This window comes from Colossoma macropomum, unplaced genomic scaffold (genome assembly GCF_904425465.1).
Source record: "Colossoma macropomum unplaced genomic scaffold, Colossoma_macropomum, whole genome shotgun sequence".
NCBI classification, from domain to species: Eukaryota; Metazoa; Chordata; class Actinopteri; order Characiformes; family Serrasalmidae; genus Colossoma; species Colossoma macropomum.
The window spans coordinates 12,138,873-12,156,751 of NW_023494790.1; the positions used below are offsets into that span (position 1 = coordinate 12,138,873).

Genomic DNA, 17,879 nt, shown 5'->3' on the forward strand with positions numbered 1-17,879 from the left:
TGCTCACTTTCTAGTCCACTAATGAATTTTATACTGTGTAGTTTTTGTATTAGAATGTTCTAATATTCGTTATTTAACACTAAGTTTTTTTGCTTGGTTGTGTTGTTTTTTTTTATTTTTTTTTTTTTGGTGGGGTGTTGCATTTATTTCTGCTTGAATTCCCACTTCGTTTACTTTAGTAAAAGCATTATTTTATGCTACTCTAGCCACTTTAGCTTGCTAATGTGCTGACCTTTTTGTGTCTGCTACTTTCTCTTTGGCTTGAATCACAATTTAACTGAAGTTACGTTTATTTTGCTGTGGGGTTTGGGCTGTTCCGCTTGCCCCTGTTCACTACCTAGCTAGCTAGTGTACAGGGTACAGTGAACAGTGTGCGATTGGGACGAAGCCGCTCCGTCACAGATCACCCGAGCTCTTCGTATCCGGATGTGAGTCGGAAGCGAAGCGAAGGCCCGAATAAACGCTGAGAGCCGTCATGTTTTGACAGGGAAGGAGCAGAGAGAGAGCAGACGAGGACGCGGACACCTGCTACTGCTTAAACGACACATAAACACATCGCCGAGGTGAGCGGCTCTGCAGGAGTCCAAACCGCGAGCCTTAGCTGAATAGCTCGAGCCGGCTCGCGCCTTCCTCGAGAGTACGCTTAGCACGCTAGCAAACGTTAGCTGCGTTAGCGAGCGATGACAGCCGTAAACCGACACAGTTAAGCTGTCAGCTCTCCCATATGACGAATTTACGCCGTAGTTAGTACATTCAGCAGAAATGTTGTAGGTTAATATATTTCGTGGAGTTGCTGTTGGTGACCCAGCGAAGAAGCCTGGCTAGTTACAGAAAGCGAGCTAAGCTAAGCTAACTGGTTAGCGCCTCAGGAATGAGAAGTAACTTAACGCCGAGTCATATCGAGTCATCTGAAACAGTTGTGGAGGAAACAAATTTCACTGAGGCTCGTTGTGCCGTTTTCTTCTTTCATATTTAAATAGTAGATAAGTATTGTTAGAACACAAAGTGTCTAACACGCAGTGTATAATTGTTGACGGTTAAAGGGCAAGTCCACTGTTTTTTTGAAATTTGTACATAGCCGTTAAATGGTTAAGATGTAAACAAAGTCGTCCAGAGTGATGCGGTGCGAAATATTCAGTTCTAGAGGAACAACGCACAGAGTCAGAATTGTTCACAGTGGTGGTGAGAGGAGCCAGACGTCCACCTTTAAAAGCTCCCTCACAGAAAAGTATGACATGAAGTGGTTATGAATACGCTGACTGATGTCTGAGACATTGTTTTATGATTTATGATTATGTTTTGTGTCTAAGATTTGGTTTAAACTCTATTTTAATCCATTTATTTTACTCCACTCATTGCAAAGGAGTACATACCACAGCGCTGTGAGGCAAATAGTCCCCGAAAGAAAACATTATTTTCCAATATTTAGCTATTTTACCATCATCAACATTACATATGTAAATTCAGAAGACGCATAAAGGCTCACTTATGGTTTTGGATAGTAAATAAAATGGCTTATATTTAAAAGTGTGTATGCATATATATGTGTGTGTGTGTGTGTGTGTGTATATATATATATATAAATAAAAGGACAGGTTTCAGGTAAGGCAGCTCAACTCTTTCTCTTATTTTAGTTTGGTAACTTGGTTTGGAGGCATTTCAACTGAGTTAAATCGGTTTAGGGAAGTTCCTTCATGTCATGGGCTGTTAATGAGTCACAGCTTTTGTCTCACGTTTAGTGCTTTCGTTTTTCATCTTAACGGTGTAAAGGTGCACAGTAATCTTCTTCAGTTCCTCAATAATACATGAATACAGGAGGAAAAAGAGCCTGGCAAAAGCTTGACCGACAGCAGAAAACGTTAATTGTATCAATATATGCTGCCCTCAGATCTGTGACTACATGTAATTCTACTGATTTTTATCTGCGTTGTGCCACAGTTTCCTGTAATCATGCTTATTTGTTGTTATGTGTTATTTCAACCTAACCTAGATACTTAGGGCTATCTCTGTTGACAAGACCATTACTGTTTCGTAGGCCCTCACAAGGGAAAGAGTAGTTCATCTTGGTGTCTGTATACCTTTTTCCACTTTCATGACCGCTAGTCCTCTATAAGGCAAGGAACAAAACTATTTCTCGGGAAAGGTCTATATTTCCCAACTAGATGGCAGATTTACACAGTTGTTGGGAAACGTGTAGACTGTGTGTCTCTGAACCTAAATGTTTCCCAGATCGGGCCAGTAAGTTACATCTTTCTAAAGAGGAATTGATAAATCTCCTGGTAAGTGTGGTTGGGGACTGCGGAAACATACCTTCTCGTCCAGTAGGTCATGCTGCAAACTGTAAGTTGTAGCTTGTGCGTCTTCTTGTTCATTTTGCCACCTGGGAGGTCAATATTTGGCCTATTTGGACTGCTGGCTTTGCAAAAGCAGAGTTGTAGGCCGATGCCAATGTCCGTTTTTTTTCATGTGTGCATCTGCCGATGGCAGTATCGAAAGGCAAATATTCATGAAACATAGAAACTGGGACTGCATCTACCTGAATTGACATTACGCACAGATATAAAATGTATGTCTATTAGAGTTACAAATGCAGCACAACGAATAAAATGCAAACATTTTTGTATAGTAGCGCAGCGTCACCTAAAAGATCTACTTTTGGAGCACAATAAAAACATGTTTGAATGTCTGTTTGACACATCATTCAAATCCAAACATCTGTCCAGTGATGCTATTTTATAACTTGTTTTTTCACATTATCTGCCAGTATCAATACACCAATATTATTGTGAGCTCCTACTAATTTTTGTTAGTTTTGTGGATATCTAATTTTAAATGCTGGTCACGTTTATTCATATAACACTTGTTCTGTATTGTATTTATAAATAATTTATTGGTCAGTAATAAGTTATGTCCATGTAACTAAATGTGATATCTGTAGTACATTGAGTTGTCTGAATCGTTGCCTTTTTTTCTCCTCTTGTTTAGGGACGTCAAGCCTGCCTTGGGACCAGACGGTTTAACCTGACCAGTCGTAACTCAGGACCTCCAGTCTTTCGTCTCTTCTTTCTGTCCCTGTGGCCTGTGGCCCAGGTTTGAGCACCTCGCCCCAGCAGAGAATCTTTGTGGCACTATGGCGGGTCGACCCAATGGGCCGGCCGCAGGGAATAAAATCTGCCAGTTTAAACTAGTTCTTCTTGGAGAATCGGCAGTGGGCAAGTCCAGCCTTGTCCTGCGATTTGTCAAAGGACAGTTCCATGAGTACCAGGAGAGCACAATTGGAGGTGAGTGGCTGCCTGGATTGGCTCTCTGTGTGTGAAACGTTGTGTTGAACTCTGTATTGAGCTGCTAGTAAGCAATGAGGGGTGAAAGGGGAGGGGTGAGAAGCCCTTGCTGTGAAAGCACTCCACACCTCTCCATAAAGATGGCCGTGCGGAAATAAAGCTGACGGCACAGCTGCGCCTTTCTTCATAGCAGTAAAATTGCCACAATAAAAACACTTGCTCACTCGCCTTCAAAGATTTGCTGCCAGTTTCTATTGTATGCATTTTCATCAAAATATTTTCTTTCAGTGTTAAAAAATGCTTAGGGTGGAAATTGCATTTTATGGCTGCTGTGGGAAAAAAGGGTTTAAAAAAGTTGACTGTTATCAATCCCAAGCATCATTTCAAACAGTTAAATATTTCAGCAAGCTTGCCTCACCATTAGAAACATGTTAAGCAATTACATATTTTTATTTGTTAATATTTGCACCTGTACAGGAAAAGCTGTTGAGGGAATGCTTGCAGTTGTGCTGCAAGTAACTATTAGTACTTTTTTACTGTTTTTTTTTTTTTTTAGTAAAGGAGTGCTTACAGTAACGTGTTCTTAATCAAAAGAATGCGAGTAGGGTATGCAAATACTATTATTACTATTATATACTGCCGAATGAACATGATCATTTGTTGCATTTTACATCATCACAATATCCAACTATTTTATTGCACACTTTGTCCATAGCGTGCCGCCTTACAAAGCCTGGACTAAGGGTGAGCAATATGACCAAAATTGTATCACAACACTAAAAAAACACAACACATTGCCTGGATTCCATTTTCACTTTTCACCCAAAATGGAGTATTTCATGCAGTCAGGTGCAATCCAAACATGATACAGTCACCAAAAACACATGTCTATGTAAGGTGTAAACAGGTCCTTAGAGACGTTTTAGCAGTGCTCAATGTGATTTCTTTTTGTTTTTATGTAATTATGTAATTTGTGAACAAGTTGGAGCGAGCAAACTGCACCAGCAAAGTCAGCATTTTTTTTAAAAGTAAATATTTAAGGAAGAACCGAAAGAAAAATATGATTGCTAACATTTGTAAAATAAAATAAACCTGCTCTGTTACTATGCAATTTATGTAGTTGCTACAGTGTAGTTGTTGTTGTTGTTGTTGTTGTTTTTACTGTGCAGTGATTGTTGCACTCTATAATTGGTCTAAGTGTGTCTTTTTTTAATGATGCATGTAGTTGTTCAGTATTCTAGAAATCTCCCTCCACCCTCCCTCCAAAATACAGTAGAAATGCCAGAGAACCTGATATTCTACTCCCATGTTACCATTAGTGTCACTGGCTTTGCTTAAGCTAACAAGTTCACCTTGCAGGAAATAAGTCCCGTATGTTAGCGATGTTGGGAGGGGTGAACGTTGTGGCTTTGAAATTTGATTTAATTACCGAAAGACATACCATGGCTAATGTGACTGGAAGTAAAATGCAGTGTTTATGAAGAGCACATATTTATTATGAAGTGGGTATTACTGTGCATAAAATGAAATGTACAATAGTTAAAATGCACACTAATGTGAGGTTTTTTTCCTCTATGTCTAGCTGCGTTCCTCACACAGACAGTATGCTTGGATGATACGACAGTAAAGTTTGAGATTTGGGATACTGCTGGGCAGGAGCGATACCACAGTTTGGCCCCCATGTACTACAGAGGAGCTCAGGCTGCCATTATAGTCTACGATATTACTAATACAGTAAGAGAATACTCTCTCACTCTTACTCATACACACTGGATTACTAATACAGTACAGTAAAACAACACACTCATACATACCTTACACTACTGAAGTGCTGGGTCATATCTTTAATGCATTTGTATTGACTGGATGTATACATGGATACTGGGTCAGCATCTGTTACAAAATATGCAGATTGCAAAGTTATGACTCAAGGTGAAATAGTTAAACAGAATAATAATATAGGTCAAAACAACATTAATTGTTCACCCATGTGTTCTTAATATGCTGCAATATTATTGCTGTTTCAATACAATAGCAATATTATATGTATTTTGTGGAGCTCTGATGCACCCTTAGATATGTGGACTGCAGGTTGAAATGGGTTGGTAGATGTATCATGGGTAACCAGAATAATGTTCCAAGTCTTTCCTGTACACTACAGAAAGTGATGGGGTGATGTGGCTATTATTTTTTTATTTAAGAAAAATTTTATAATGTTTTTAAAATACTCATATGATCCACATAGCAATTCTGAAAGATTGCAGTACACCACAAAAACGAGTAGGTGGCAAAATGGTTTTATTTGTTTCATTATACTATTAAAGAAGAACCTGTTTGTTGTACAGACAACGCTGTACCGGCAAAGCGAGAAAAACTCACAATTGTAGAATTATGCAATTAAATAAATAGAAGATAGATTAATTGATTACAGAAATAATTGTTAGTAGCATAGGTATTGCAGATAACGTAATAACGACACATTCCTTTGTTGCTGTGTATTCAGGACACATTTACGCGAGCTAAGAACTGGGTGAAGGAGCTGCAGCGGCAGGCCAGTCCAAACATCGTCATTGCTCTGTCCGGGAACAAAGCCGATCTGGCCAATAAGAGAGCAGTCGACTTCCAGGTGTGTGTGTGTGTGTGTGTGTGTGTGTGTGTGTGTGTGTGTCAGTAGCTGGGGTTTATCTTACCTCAGCAATTTAATTTGATTATGATTCTTTTGGAAACTGTTCAGTGCATCGTGAAGCCTTACATTTCACTGTGATTTGAGTTTGATCTGATTATTTTGGTACAGTTCAGAATTATTTTTTAAAAAACACTGGAATAACACAAATGTGATGGAGGAACTAGTCACACAGTAGGGACAATAAAAACAACACATCTGGATTTTCTTTTGTGTGGAGAGGGATGTGGATCTTTGATAAGAAAATAGCTGCAAAAGTTTATTTTGGACCATAAATGAACGCAAACTTTAAGTGTTATTATACTTGACTATGAATTGCCATCTTCAGATGCATTTTGTACCCCTCTCATGACCTGTTTGTTTGATTGACTGAAGCACAAATAATGCTGTTCAGATCCAAACCAAGGTCATAGACTGCTTGTCTGCTTTATGATGATCTGTTTAACATGTGGATCTATAACCCTGAACAGGAGGCTCAGGAATATGCTGATGAAAACAGCCTGCTGTTCATGGAAACCTCCGCCAAAACTGCAATGAACGTCAATGAGATCTTCATGGCCATTGGTAAAGCACAGTCTTAACGTCTCAAAGTCTTAGAACTGGTTTTAGATGAGTATGTAAGTGCCAATTAAAATAAATATTACAAAAAATAAGCTGATACATTTTTTTAAAAATAGCTGCAAATGCCTGTGTTTTCATTAGAGAAATGGGAAGTATGTGCTTTTATACATTATCATGTGCAAGACAAATGTTATGGGATCATTTTAGTGCTTATTTAAATTGAAATAAATTTTTCTTTGAGTACTTACTCTTACTTAAAATGAGTTAATGAAGAGAAATGTGCTCAGAAATAACAGATAAATATTAGTTATTGTGTTATTGACCTTAGCTTCACTGTTAGTGTGTTTGACAGTTGTTTGTCATGTTGATGCAGTGAATGAATGGTAACAGGTGCTTCTCTTCCTGTAGCTAAGAAGCTGCCGAAGAACGAGCCTCAGGGTGGTGGAGGGGCGAGTGGGCGGGGCCGGACCGGTGTGGATCTGCAAGAATCCGCCCCTCAGGCCTCCACTAGCAAGTGCTGCGGAAATTAACTCATCAAACAATCACCTCAAAGGGTCCAAAACAACATAACCTTGGAAACAGACAGACCGTTTATTAGAAGGAGAGCAATCGCACTTAAGAGAGATTATTTCTGCAGATTTTTTGTGTTTTTATTTTTTGTTTGTTTGTTTTTTGTTTTGTGTGTTTTTTTTTTTTTATCAAATCAGTTTTGTAAGAATCATAAGCTAGAGGGAGTTCCACAGTGCCTCTCTCTTTCTCTCTTTCTTTTTCGCTCTCTCCCCATGTCTCGAATTCTTATCATTATTTTACGGAAATACTAACATGATTCTGTCTTAATCATTTTAAAGGTCGAGAGATAAATACCTGATATAATGTATGTTTTTTGGTGATGGGTGCATGTAGCATTTTTTTCCTATTTGTATTCTTTTTTTTTTTTCTTTCTTTCATATACCGATCTTCCTTATCAGCACGTAACAGAGACTTGGGGAGGGCAAAAATGAATCTCACACTTCCAAATTTGTGTATTGTTTTGTAAATGAACTAGTATTGTTTTTATTACAACAGCTCCACCTTGGATATATCATGGCATTACTGGGTTTAGATAGCACACGCATATGGGTGTACATCTGATCAGTGTAATTCGTTAACTCCATTGAAGTGCAGTCAGCATTACCACTTACACCTGAAAACATTTTTAGCATCATGTTTTTTTTTCAATCTGTAAGATATTATGGCTTCAAAAGAAGAATAAAAAAGTTAAGGGGACAGATTTACAATTGTGTGCTGTCGTGTAGAAAGAAGGAGTAAGACTGATCTGAAATGTGACCATTCTCTTTGAGTGTGTGTGTGGGTCAACTTATAGATGCTGTTGAATTGTGATGCCTCATCAGGTTGATTTTCCCCTTAGATACTCCAGAAGGCCACAATACGCAAATAAGCTTCTATCAGATCAATGAGTTACTTTTTTACATGCTCATAGGGCTGTCACAATCATAACATTTTAGCTATTAATTTTCATAAATAATTGCGATTGATGTTTTAATTGTCTTGTTTACTGTACGCAACTATTAAAATGCTAGTCTAAATTAATTAAGCACCTTATCTGCTAGCTATGCTTACTTAGTAGCTAACACTGGTTGTACTGTTGAATCAATACTGTTGTGCATGCACACACACAAACGTCTGCTATTACACAGAATTATTTGTAGAGTTAGGCATGTTCTTCACAAGAATAAAAAAAAAAAGCTCATACGTGCTAAAATGTTTTCTACACAGCCATCCAACAAATAAACATTACTCAGTGCTGCCCTCTAAGCATGTTGGAGCACCAAGTTAGACTTTAAAACTTTATTTTGTGTTCATAAGCCCCATCATGACTGCCTTTCCTGCTATCTATTATTTTACAGTGCCTCCACCCAATCCACCAAACTCATATTGTGTTTGTTGCAGCAGAATATGGCTGTGGAAACGATTGGAGTCAGGCATAAATAATTGTGACCATTTTAAATAACTGCGATTAGGCAACTGTCTAATAATTGTGACAGGCCTACATGCTGGTAACTAATGCTACGTTCAGGTTTTGTCAGAAATTGTGGAATAGCAATTGCACTCATTTGGTCAAGCAAGTCATATTTACAACTGGGAAACTCGGATTCTAGATGATGTGGCATATAACATGACCATCTGGTCATCCATTGGTTAAAGATGATCTACTTGGTGGTAAATGTGAAAAAATATCCGTGCAAATTTTGTCAAATTACATTTTCTAAGAGAAAATAAGTTCTGCACACTTTAATGCACAATTACTGATTATTTGCTAAATATAACATATTGGGGGAAAAAATAAAACAAATGTGCAAAAGTAATGGCAATTTCCCCATATTTTGGAGGAGGTCCCTTGATTAAACTATACATTTTTTCCCTTAATAACAGGAATGTAATACATTTTGATGGAAATGTGTATGCTTAGCAAAACCTTTTCGTCTTCGTAGATAACAAACAAATCAACATTCATAAAACTTGTATTTAAAAGCTGTTTTTTTAAATTGTGGCTGTTTTCAATATTTCAGTATCAGCAAAGCTGCATTTGTGCTGTTTTATCTTGACACGGCCCTCTTTGTGGAGAGGTGTGAATTGTTTTCTCAACAGGACGTTCTCCCCTTTCACCCCTCATTACTCACTAGCAGCTCAACACAGTCACAGCATTTCATGGAGAGTCAACCGTGTTCTGGCTAATCTTATAACAGAGCTACAGGGTAAAATATATTGATCAAAAATATCTGATTCCCATTATGCCTGCAGAATGGCCACTAGAGGGCCTGCTGGCTCATTTTACGATCAGATTTGACCACACACAGCTTTGTTGCATTGCGGTTCAGTGTCGTGTTATTATATTGCAGAGCTTTTTTCCAAGCTAAACAGGAAACCATCATAAGCACAATAAAAACACAAACTGATATGAATGATTGACTTGTTGCAGAGCTGAATGAAATTTGCTGGGAGTATCTTTGCCTATGCGTTCTACATAGACAAACAAGTACATAATCTTCCTGATTACTATCAGTTTTGTGGCTAGCACTACAACATGAAAATGAAATGGACAGCTGCAAAACTCAACTGAACGACAGTTTAACATTTGTAATGTGTGTTTTCACAGGAACAGGGTGACCAGCCCTGTCATTTCTTTTGCCTGTTTTAAGTATTTGTAGCAGACACTAGATGGAGCTAGATACATAATCTGTTAAACCCCCACCCTCCCCCGACCTCTACAGACAAGATTAATTTCTAAGACTGCGAACCTGTAGCCTTTTACTATAAGATTGTATGGATGGTCACAAAATTAATTATTAGCCAGTTGCTCAGGGCCACTTTAACAAAGGTTTTGGTGAATGGCTATAAAAGTACTTATTCTGTTTATTATCTAAGCTGTTTATTTTGTAGATTTATATACACTCTCGGGCAAAAAATGGGCCACGCCCAAAATAAAATGTTTTTACTGATGGTTTTGGGCTGGTCAGAGTTTTCGGCCGATGCTATTGACCAGAGAAAATATATGCAAGTGCTCAAAGCATACACTAGATGGAGCCATACTCTTGCTCGATTCAGAAACCCCTGCTCTCTAGAAATAACACAAGATTAAAGTCTGTCCTTGAGCCTACAAATCTAATAGTTTTCTAGTTTCTCCGCATCACACAACGTGTTACTGAATTTCACTATATAGTTAATTCTGAGCCTTTTCTGGACCATGTATATAATTCAGCAACGTACTCCAAGGGCAAAATGCTTATTAAGCCATATGGCCAAGTGAGTCAGAATCAAGACTCAGCATATTTATTTATAACAGTGTGTATATTTGCTCCAATCCTTCGCACCAAACCTCTAACCTTGTCTAAGTGACATTTTCCAAATTGTCCCACTGTAGGTTTTGTTTGAGTTTAATTTAGATGTGTGAAAGAAATAGTGTCTGCTAACAGGCTAGCAATGTTAAAATGGAAAGTAGGAGTTTTCAGGTAATTTTTCAGGTAAGTCAAATGTCAAACATTTTTCTTCCCCAAACACAAAGCTTATGATTCTACCTGCTTTAATAGTTTGGTTTGCATTTACCTGCTTGATTAGCATTACACAGATAGCATAGAAACAAGCATATGCTGGCCTGCATTGTAGCTTCTGTTGCTAACATTACAGGGCCCGTATCAAAGAAAGACAATTTTTCTTTGCCTTTTTGAAATAAAAGTGCTAAAGTTTCAAAACATTTTGTGCTCTTCAGTCCACATATGACGAAATAGCCTATGTTTAATTCGTTGTTTGTGTGAAGCCATGAAAAAGCATATTGTTTACATATATTTGTGTATTCAGTAGTTTAGCCCTACCCATTCACACTGAAGGTGTAAGGAGCGTTTCAGCCCAGCCTGCTTTTTGAATGAGGCACAATACAGGGCAGCCAATCAAAGCCGAGCTCATGTACATATATCAGTCTTAAACACACAGTAACAGTCTGTTTAAGTCTAAGGGATGAATTAAGATTCTTTTTGATACATAAAACGACACAAACGTCATAACTATACATAAAGAATGAACAATAGAGTGCAAGAAAAAATTAGGATATGGGCCTCTTCATTTTTCTTGTAATTTTTTTCCTTTTACTGAAATATTTATAATTGTCCAACTGTTCTATATCTAAAACGTAACAGGTTATTTTTGTTTACTCTGCTTTTAAGACTTATTTATGTAAACAAACCCTGTTCTGATTGGGACAGTATCTCTGCTACAGACCTTATGCAGTAACAACACTCTGTCACGTATCACAGTGTGAATGGTAAACTCTTGCAGGCTGAATGGCCAAGGATAAACTAGTAGGCTGCATGGTTGGTCATATGGAAATGTGTTCATGGTTGTGACCTCACAAGTTGAAGCTCTATCAACCTTTTATGAACATAGAATGTTACACACCACTTTTCAAGTCAAGTCAAGTCAAGTCAGCTTTATTGTCAATACTACAATATGTACAGGACATACAGAGTATTGAAATTGCGTTACTCTCAGACCCCATGGTGTAGCAATAACATTAAATAGAAAGTAAACAGGAAAAGTGTGAATTTAAATAGACACTAAATAAACACTAAACACTAATCGTAAAAATAAGCACAAATTAAAAAAAAAAACAACAACAAAAAAAAACTTTCATCCCTCTTAGCATTGTTGAATTTGTCTTGTATGACAGCCATATAGAGCATGGATTAACATGGGCGGGGACTTATCTCCTTCAACTTTACATCCTTCTTATATGCACACAAGCACAGTTCTTGCATGTGGGCTCCTTGCCATGAACAAGAGAAAGAGAGAGAGAGAGCGTGCGAGCAAGACAGCCAATGAAAAAGAAATATTGGAGGGCGTTAAAATGCCATTATCTGCAGACACTGGTGGGAGCCCGTAAGGGATGGTGTGTATTTTAGTGTAGCGGATCGTGATGTGAGTGGTTCCTCTTTGTAGGCCGAGTGTCGCAGGATTTGAGTATGCAGGACAAGGTTAACGGGGTAAACGCTGCTGGCAGGCCAGTGGAACACCAGCAGATTTGTCACCGGCGGCCTGCTTTCTGCACAGAAATTCCCAGTTGTAGTGCAGAAGATGAAACCCCAGAATGTAGAGCCATCCTCATACTGACAGGAAAGATTCACCAAATTTTTTAAAGTTCACAAAGTGTACAGGTCAAGTTTATCACTGGGCTTTGACTTGAAATTATTTAAGTATATGTGCAAACTGCATGCCTAAATCATTAACACTCACCTCAGACTTGCTTATTTGGGTTTTGACACTGCAGGACACACTGTTGTCTATAAAAAAGAACAATGTTTGGGCAAAATGCCTGTTTTGCAGATGGCTCTTTTGTCCATTTTTATAGAAAACCCTATTTTTGATATTGTATTTAGACCTAATTACCTGAATATGTAGTTTGGTATGTAAATGACAGGCTGCACTTCTGACTGGTTTGTAGCATTTTTAACTTACTGTTATATACAGAAATGGATAAAAGCACACTGCATAGCTAAAAACAGCCAAATTGAAGTCTAATTTTTGTCCATTTTTATAGATAACAATTATACAGTATCAGAAACCACAAGTCTAGCAAGTCTATTCGAGATTACCCAACCATTTAAGGTCGAGTTTGCACCATGCAAACTGGTGGAGTATAGGCTTTCATTAGCAACACTAGCCGTGTAGCTCCAGTGCAAAACTAAAGAAATAAACTTCAGATGCCAACCATATCTTGGCTGCTTATCCATATTTGAGGTAGGAGGGTAAATCAGATTTTTTTTGGCAAACTTTTACTTTAAAGTGGCTACTTTGGCCACATATACGTAAACAGTGATGCTGTTTTCTTTCCCCAGAGTGACGCCTGCCACATCATGTGTGCACAGTCGTGTTTTAGTGCAGTTGCAGTGAATGGAGTCTGTGTTAGGCTACTTCAGCTTTAGACGTGGCAGCGCAACACAATCTACACATTTACTCCCACACTGAAAGAGCCGTTTATACTGCAGGTTGAGGAGGTTCAAAAATAACTGCAGGCGGAAAAAAGCAAATCAATAACTGAAATAAGCTGCTGAAGCCGAGTACAAGTCATGCCTAAATACTGGCATTGAGAAGAACATGCGTTTTGATATCTTGTTTTTTTAGAGCTTGCCTCAGCCTTGGTTTAATGGAGAAGGAGGAAAATCCTTCTCCATCCATGCAGATTCCACTTTTTGTCGCTGTATTGAGCTGCGCTGGATCTCTCTACTCACTGTTTCTTTCATGAAAATGAATGAACCATATCAAAAACATCTACCGCACAATCTGTTACACAAAATCAGGCTTTTCTGTTACACACTCAGGCTTTTTATGCTTTTATCACTTTTACCCAGAAAGTTAGCTCACTCTCACTAGCAAGCTAGTTACCTCAGCAAGGAACCTCAGAGCTTCATGTGATTTAAAATGGCTGTTTCATATTGAAAATGATGTTTCTAATTTGTTTTAATGTTACGCAGAAGCTTACAGTGAAGAACAACACACAGACGTATGCTGCTCTTATCATCTTTACAATGCATTTGTAGGCTGCAGAAGCTGCAGTCATCCACACAAGCTACATAGCTATCTTAATCTCAGTATCAAGCTAGCTACCTTAGCAAGTAATCAACAAGCTGTGTTTGATTTAAAATTTGCATGGAATGTCTACCCTCCAAATTTTTACGGTCAACAGTTACGTATAAAAACAGATATTTTCATTATTATGTAAAACTGTCATGGACTCATAAAAAACAGAAAGAGAGTCATCGCTGCCCTTCATAGAAGTTTTATGTTGACCATTAGGAAGACGAGTCCACTTTTGGCTCAATGCAACGTAACTGCACAAATGCCAATCTGGCTTTACGATTAAATGAATAGGATGCAGCATGGTGGACTTGCAAGTGGACATCTATCTGTCCATCCATCCATCCATCCATCCATCTATCCCTTCATCCATCCATCCATCCATCATGGACAATTCATGTTACACAAAATAAAAGTAACTAGTCACTATTTTTCACCTGTTGTTATAAGTCCAAGCAAATTAAGACAATTTACGTACAGACTGACAAACTAACATTATAAGAAGCTGACTGCAGGAAAAAAAAAACCTAATTTCTAAATTTTGAAGACGCTAGAGACCAATAGCTTGTTAAAGTCTGTGATAGAGAATGGGAAGGAAATAACAAAGCTAAAATGACTCATCACGCTTCTCTGAAGCAGTTCAGTGTTTTGCCATCTGGTTTCGGACCATTTCTCAGTCCCTTCATTTAGCATGAGCACTAATGACCTTCATTAAAAACAGAATGCTGCTCGAAAACCCACAACCAATCTGTTCTAGCAATTTCAACCTGTTATAAGGGAAAACAGTGGAGCATATGGGACTAAAGCACAGTCAGGCAGTGCTGAAACGATTCTCCTTTACTCAGAACTGTCTTTTCACCCATTTGAGACAGAATGGGATATCTTACATATCAAACAAAGAGCAAAAGAGAATAATCTGTTTCCCTTGGTATTATTTCTCTGGCCACTTTATTAGCAACCCCTCTCTTGTAGCTGGTGTACAGTTAAAACTGTAGCTCTTTTGCTGATGTATAATGTCTGTTAGTCATCCACCAGGCCCTGGACAGAGTAAGGGGAATGCCTGGCACATTTGGAAAACTGTGAAAAGGTCGGTTTTGTGGGTCACAGGATGGTTACTGAGGGAAAAAGACATGCACATTGTTCTGTTGCAAAAATTTGGGCAACCTTAGTCAATAAATTTATAAAACCTTTACACTTCCACATATGTTCATGCAAAATTACTGTTTATTTTCTGAATTTAACATCGGAAAAAATATTTGAAATGTGGCCTGTGTAAAAGTTACATCACGTTTTATTTTTCTAGATAATTTTCGCTTACAATATCAGCAAATAATGGAATTTGACCAGGAGCGCCCAAACTTTTGCATCTTCTAAGCCACTTATCCTATATCTTTTTCTTATCCTTATCCTTTCTTTTCCCGATACTGATACTGAAATCTGACATTTCTTTTTTTAAACTACTAAGCTTTACAATAAGCCATTTTAATTGAAGCATTTCACTTAAAATTAATATATAAAAGTAGGCTGTCATGCTCCAACTCCTCAAACACTCTATTAACCCCACAGGATTTCTGATCAAATCAGTTTGATGCCAATACCTGTCGATGACAATACACCATCTGCAATTACAATAGGTTGGCGTTGTAACAAAACAGACAATGTCTATGAGTGAAAAAAACAGTGGCCTTTTAAATGTATTAATGTTAGTAGTTCAATAGTTATAGTATTGATTAAGATCACTCCTGCCACCTGAAGGTGTCTCATTTACCTCACTCACTTTAGCTATTAGATTATAAGCATTACTTAGCTTAGTAAACATATCATTTGTATGAAATTTCATTTAGAATGACCAAGTTACTAAACAGCACTCAGTTATCTGCCCGTATTCCCACACACTATAGTACATTTTATTATCTATCTATTTTTTAAAGGTAAAATAGATAGATAATAAATTATGCTAGTCAAAACATGTTAGTAAACACAGCTTTGAACATTTTACACCCATTAAATTATAATATTGTTCATTAAAATGTAAAAGGTTTACTTAACTGTAGAAGATGTGTTCCATTAGTGTCAATTCCTAATGTTACACACTGATTTTCAGACTTTGGGACACATTTACTTCAAAACAATGGGATCTAACCTTTCCAGGAGTGGCCAGCCTACCAAAATTTCACCAAGAGCACATTCAACGACTCATCCAGGAGGTCACAAAAGAACCCAGATGAACATCAAAAGAACTACAGGTCGCACTTGCCTCAGTTAAAGGTCGATGTACACGATTCCACAATAAGAAAGATACTCAACAAAAATGGCATCCATGGGAGATTTGCAAGAGAGGAGAGTTCAGGAGAGTTGACCAAAAAGAACACAAAGGCTTGTCTCCCATTTGACAAACAAAAGATGACCCCCAATACTTTTGGGCTAATATTCTGTGGACTGACGAGTCAAAGGTGGAACTTTTTAGAAGACATGAGTCCTGTTAAAGCTAACACTGCATTCCACCATAAGAACATCATACAAGCAGTCTAACATGGTGGTGGTAGTGTGACGGTCTGGGGCTGCTTTACTTCTGCAGGAACTGGATGACTTGTCATAATTGATGGAATCATGAATTCTGCTCTCTATCAGAAAATCCTGAAGGAGAATATTCACCCGTCAGTTTGTGACCTAAGGCCTTGGGTTCACTACACGACTTTTAAAGTCTGAACAGATTATAAAAAGACTTGGCATCTCACACATATTGGGGATCACACACTAAACATTTAGGGATCACACAAACTCTTGCATTTTCCTGTTACTAGGAGACCCAAATAAACAGGGAGCTGCTGCTGCTGCTGTTTTCTCTGCTGTTTGCGCCAACACAGTAAAGAATCTGCAGGTAAACATGTTTAAGTGAGACACACTGATTTAATGTAATCATAATCATAATGTAATTAGTTTGGTATTGGAGTTTTAAACATACATAAACTTGACTATGCTCATTAAAAAGCTTCGCTTCACATGTGAGAGACTTTTCAACTTTACTAGCTATATTTTCTTTTTTCTTACTCTCAGTTTTCATTGGCTGTCGCAGTAATCCGTTCAGATTGAGTCGTTGATCAGTTTACACTAGATTACGCTCAGAGTCAGTTCGATAAAAAGGTAACATGTTTGATCACCTCAACTAGCACAGTCTCTGAAAGACTGAGAATCGAGACTAAAATTGGGGTAAAAGTCACGTGGTGCAACACCTTCTTAAAGCTCAATCACAGTTGGACAATGATCCAAGGCACACAAGCAGGTCCACCTCTGAATGGCTCAAAAAAAAATAATTAATGTAGCTGAATTAAAGCAATTTTGCAAAGAAGAGAGGGCCAAAATTTCTCCACAGCGAAGTAAAAGACTCATCATAACTTATTCCAAACGTTTGATAGCAGTTGTTACTGCAAAAGGTGGCACAACCAGTTATTAGGTTTAGGGCGGCAATTACTTTTCCCATGGGTGATATAGGTTTTAAATAAATCTTTGTCTTCAATAAATGGAATAATCATTTAAAAGCTGTGTTTTTTGTTTACTTGTATTGTCTTTATCATATATTAAAATTAATTGGATAATCTAAAGCATTTAAATGTGACAAATTAGCAAAAATAGATAAAATCGGGTGGGGGCAAATTTTTTTACAGCACTGTAGCAGTAGAGTACATGGCTATCGCCATGAAGACAACCAACTTGACTGTGATTTTGGTGAAATTTGGAGACACGACATGAGAAAGCATATAGAGCATAAAGCAATGATGCAGTCCATTAACCCTCAGACATGTGGGTGTAGCTGCATTTTTATTTCTCATGCTTCTCAGCTCTATCTGAGCCTAGCCTACAGAAAGGGACAGATGGTGCAGAATAATTTTAAAAGACTTAACTGAATGTAAATTCTGTTGAATTAAATAGCCGTATGTGTTTGGAGAGAGAGAGGGACAGGCTAAGAGCTCAGGTCATATAGCAAATAGAGGGAATAGTGACTGCCTGTCATTATTACTCACACACTTTTCACAAAAAGAGCATCTCGTCTGTCGTCTCACGTCACTCTTTCTTTCAACCTCATCACACTCTCTCTCTCTCTTTAAAAACCCAATTTACAAGCTGATTTCACACACTGTGGTGTATAAAATCACACTGTCGGCTTCGGAGTGGGTTGCCGTGGCAACCAGGTAAGTGGGGTTGATTAGGGCATTCTGAGACGCTGCCCA

At 38.0% G+C, this 17,879-nt stretch overlaps 1 protein-coding gene across 1 annotated transcript; it reads left to right on the forward strand.

The window, feature by feature from the left end:
• Positions 1-400: 400 nt before the first annotated feature.
• On the forward strand, positions 401-7,795 carry LOC118809135 (ras-related protein Rab-5C). Its single transcript, XM_036572130.1, has 6 exons — positions 401-563; positions 2,986-3,281; positions 4,864-5,015; positions 5,785-5,907; positions 6,435-6,528; positions 6,934-7,795. Exons 2-6 carry the CDS (start codon positions 3,131-3,133, stop codon positions 7,053-7,055), a joined length of 642 nt encoding a protein of 213 aa, XP_036428023.1. The 5' UTR covers positions 401-563; positions 2,986-3,130; the 3' UTR covers positions 7,056-7,795.
• The last annotated feature ends 10,084 nt before the right edge of the window (positions 7,796-17,879 follow it).

Excerpts from the sequence above, each read along its gene's own strand:
- LOC118809135 (XM_036572130.1), top strand. The coding sequence starts at position 3,131 with ATGGCGGGTCGACCCAATGGGCCGGCCGCAGGGAATAAAATCTGCCAG. Across the intron at positions 3,282-4,863 it reads CCAGGAGAGCACAATTGGAG|CTGCGTTCCTCACACAGACA; the intron begins GTGAGTGGCTGC and ends CTCTATGTCTAG. Across the intron at positions 5,908-6,434 it reads AGAGAGCAGTCGACTTCCAG|GAGGCTCAGGAATATGCTGA; the intron begins GTGTGTGTGTGT and ends AACCCTGAACAG.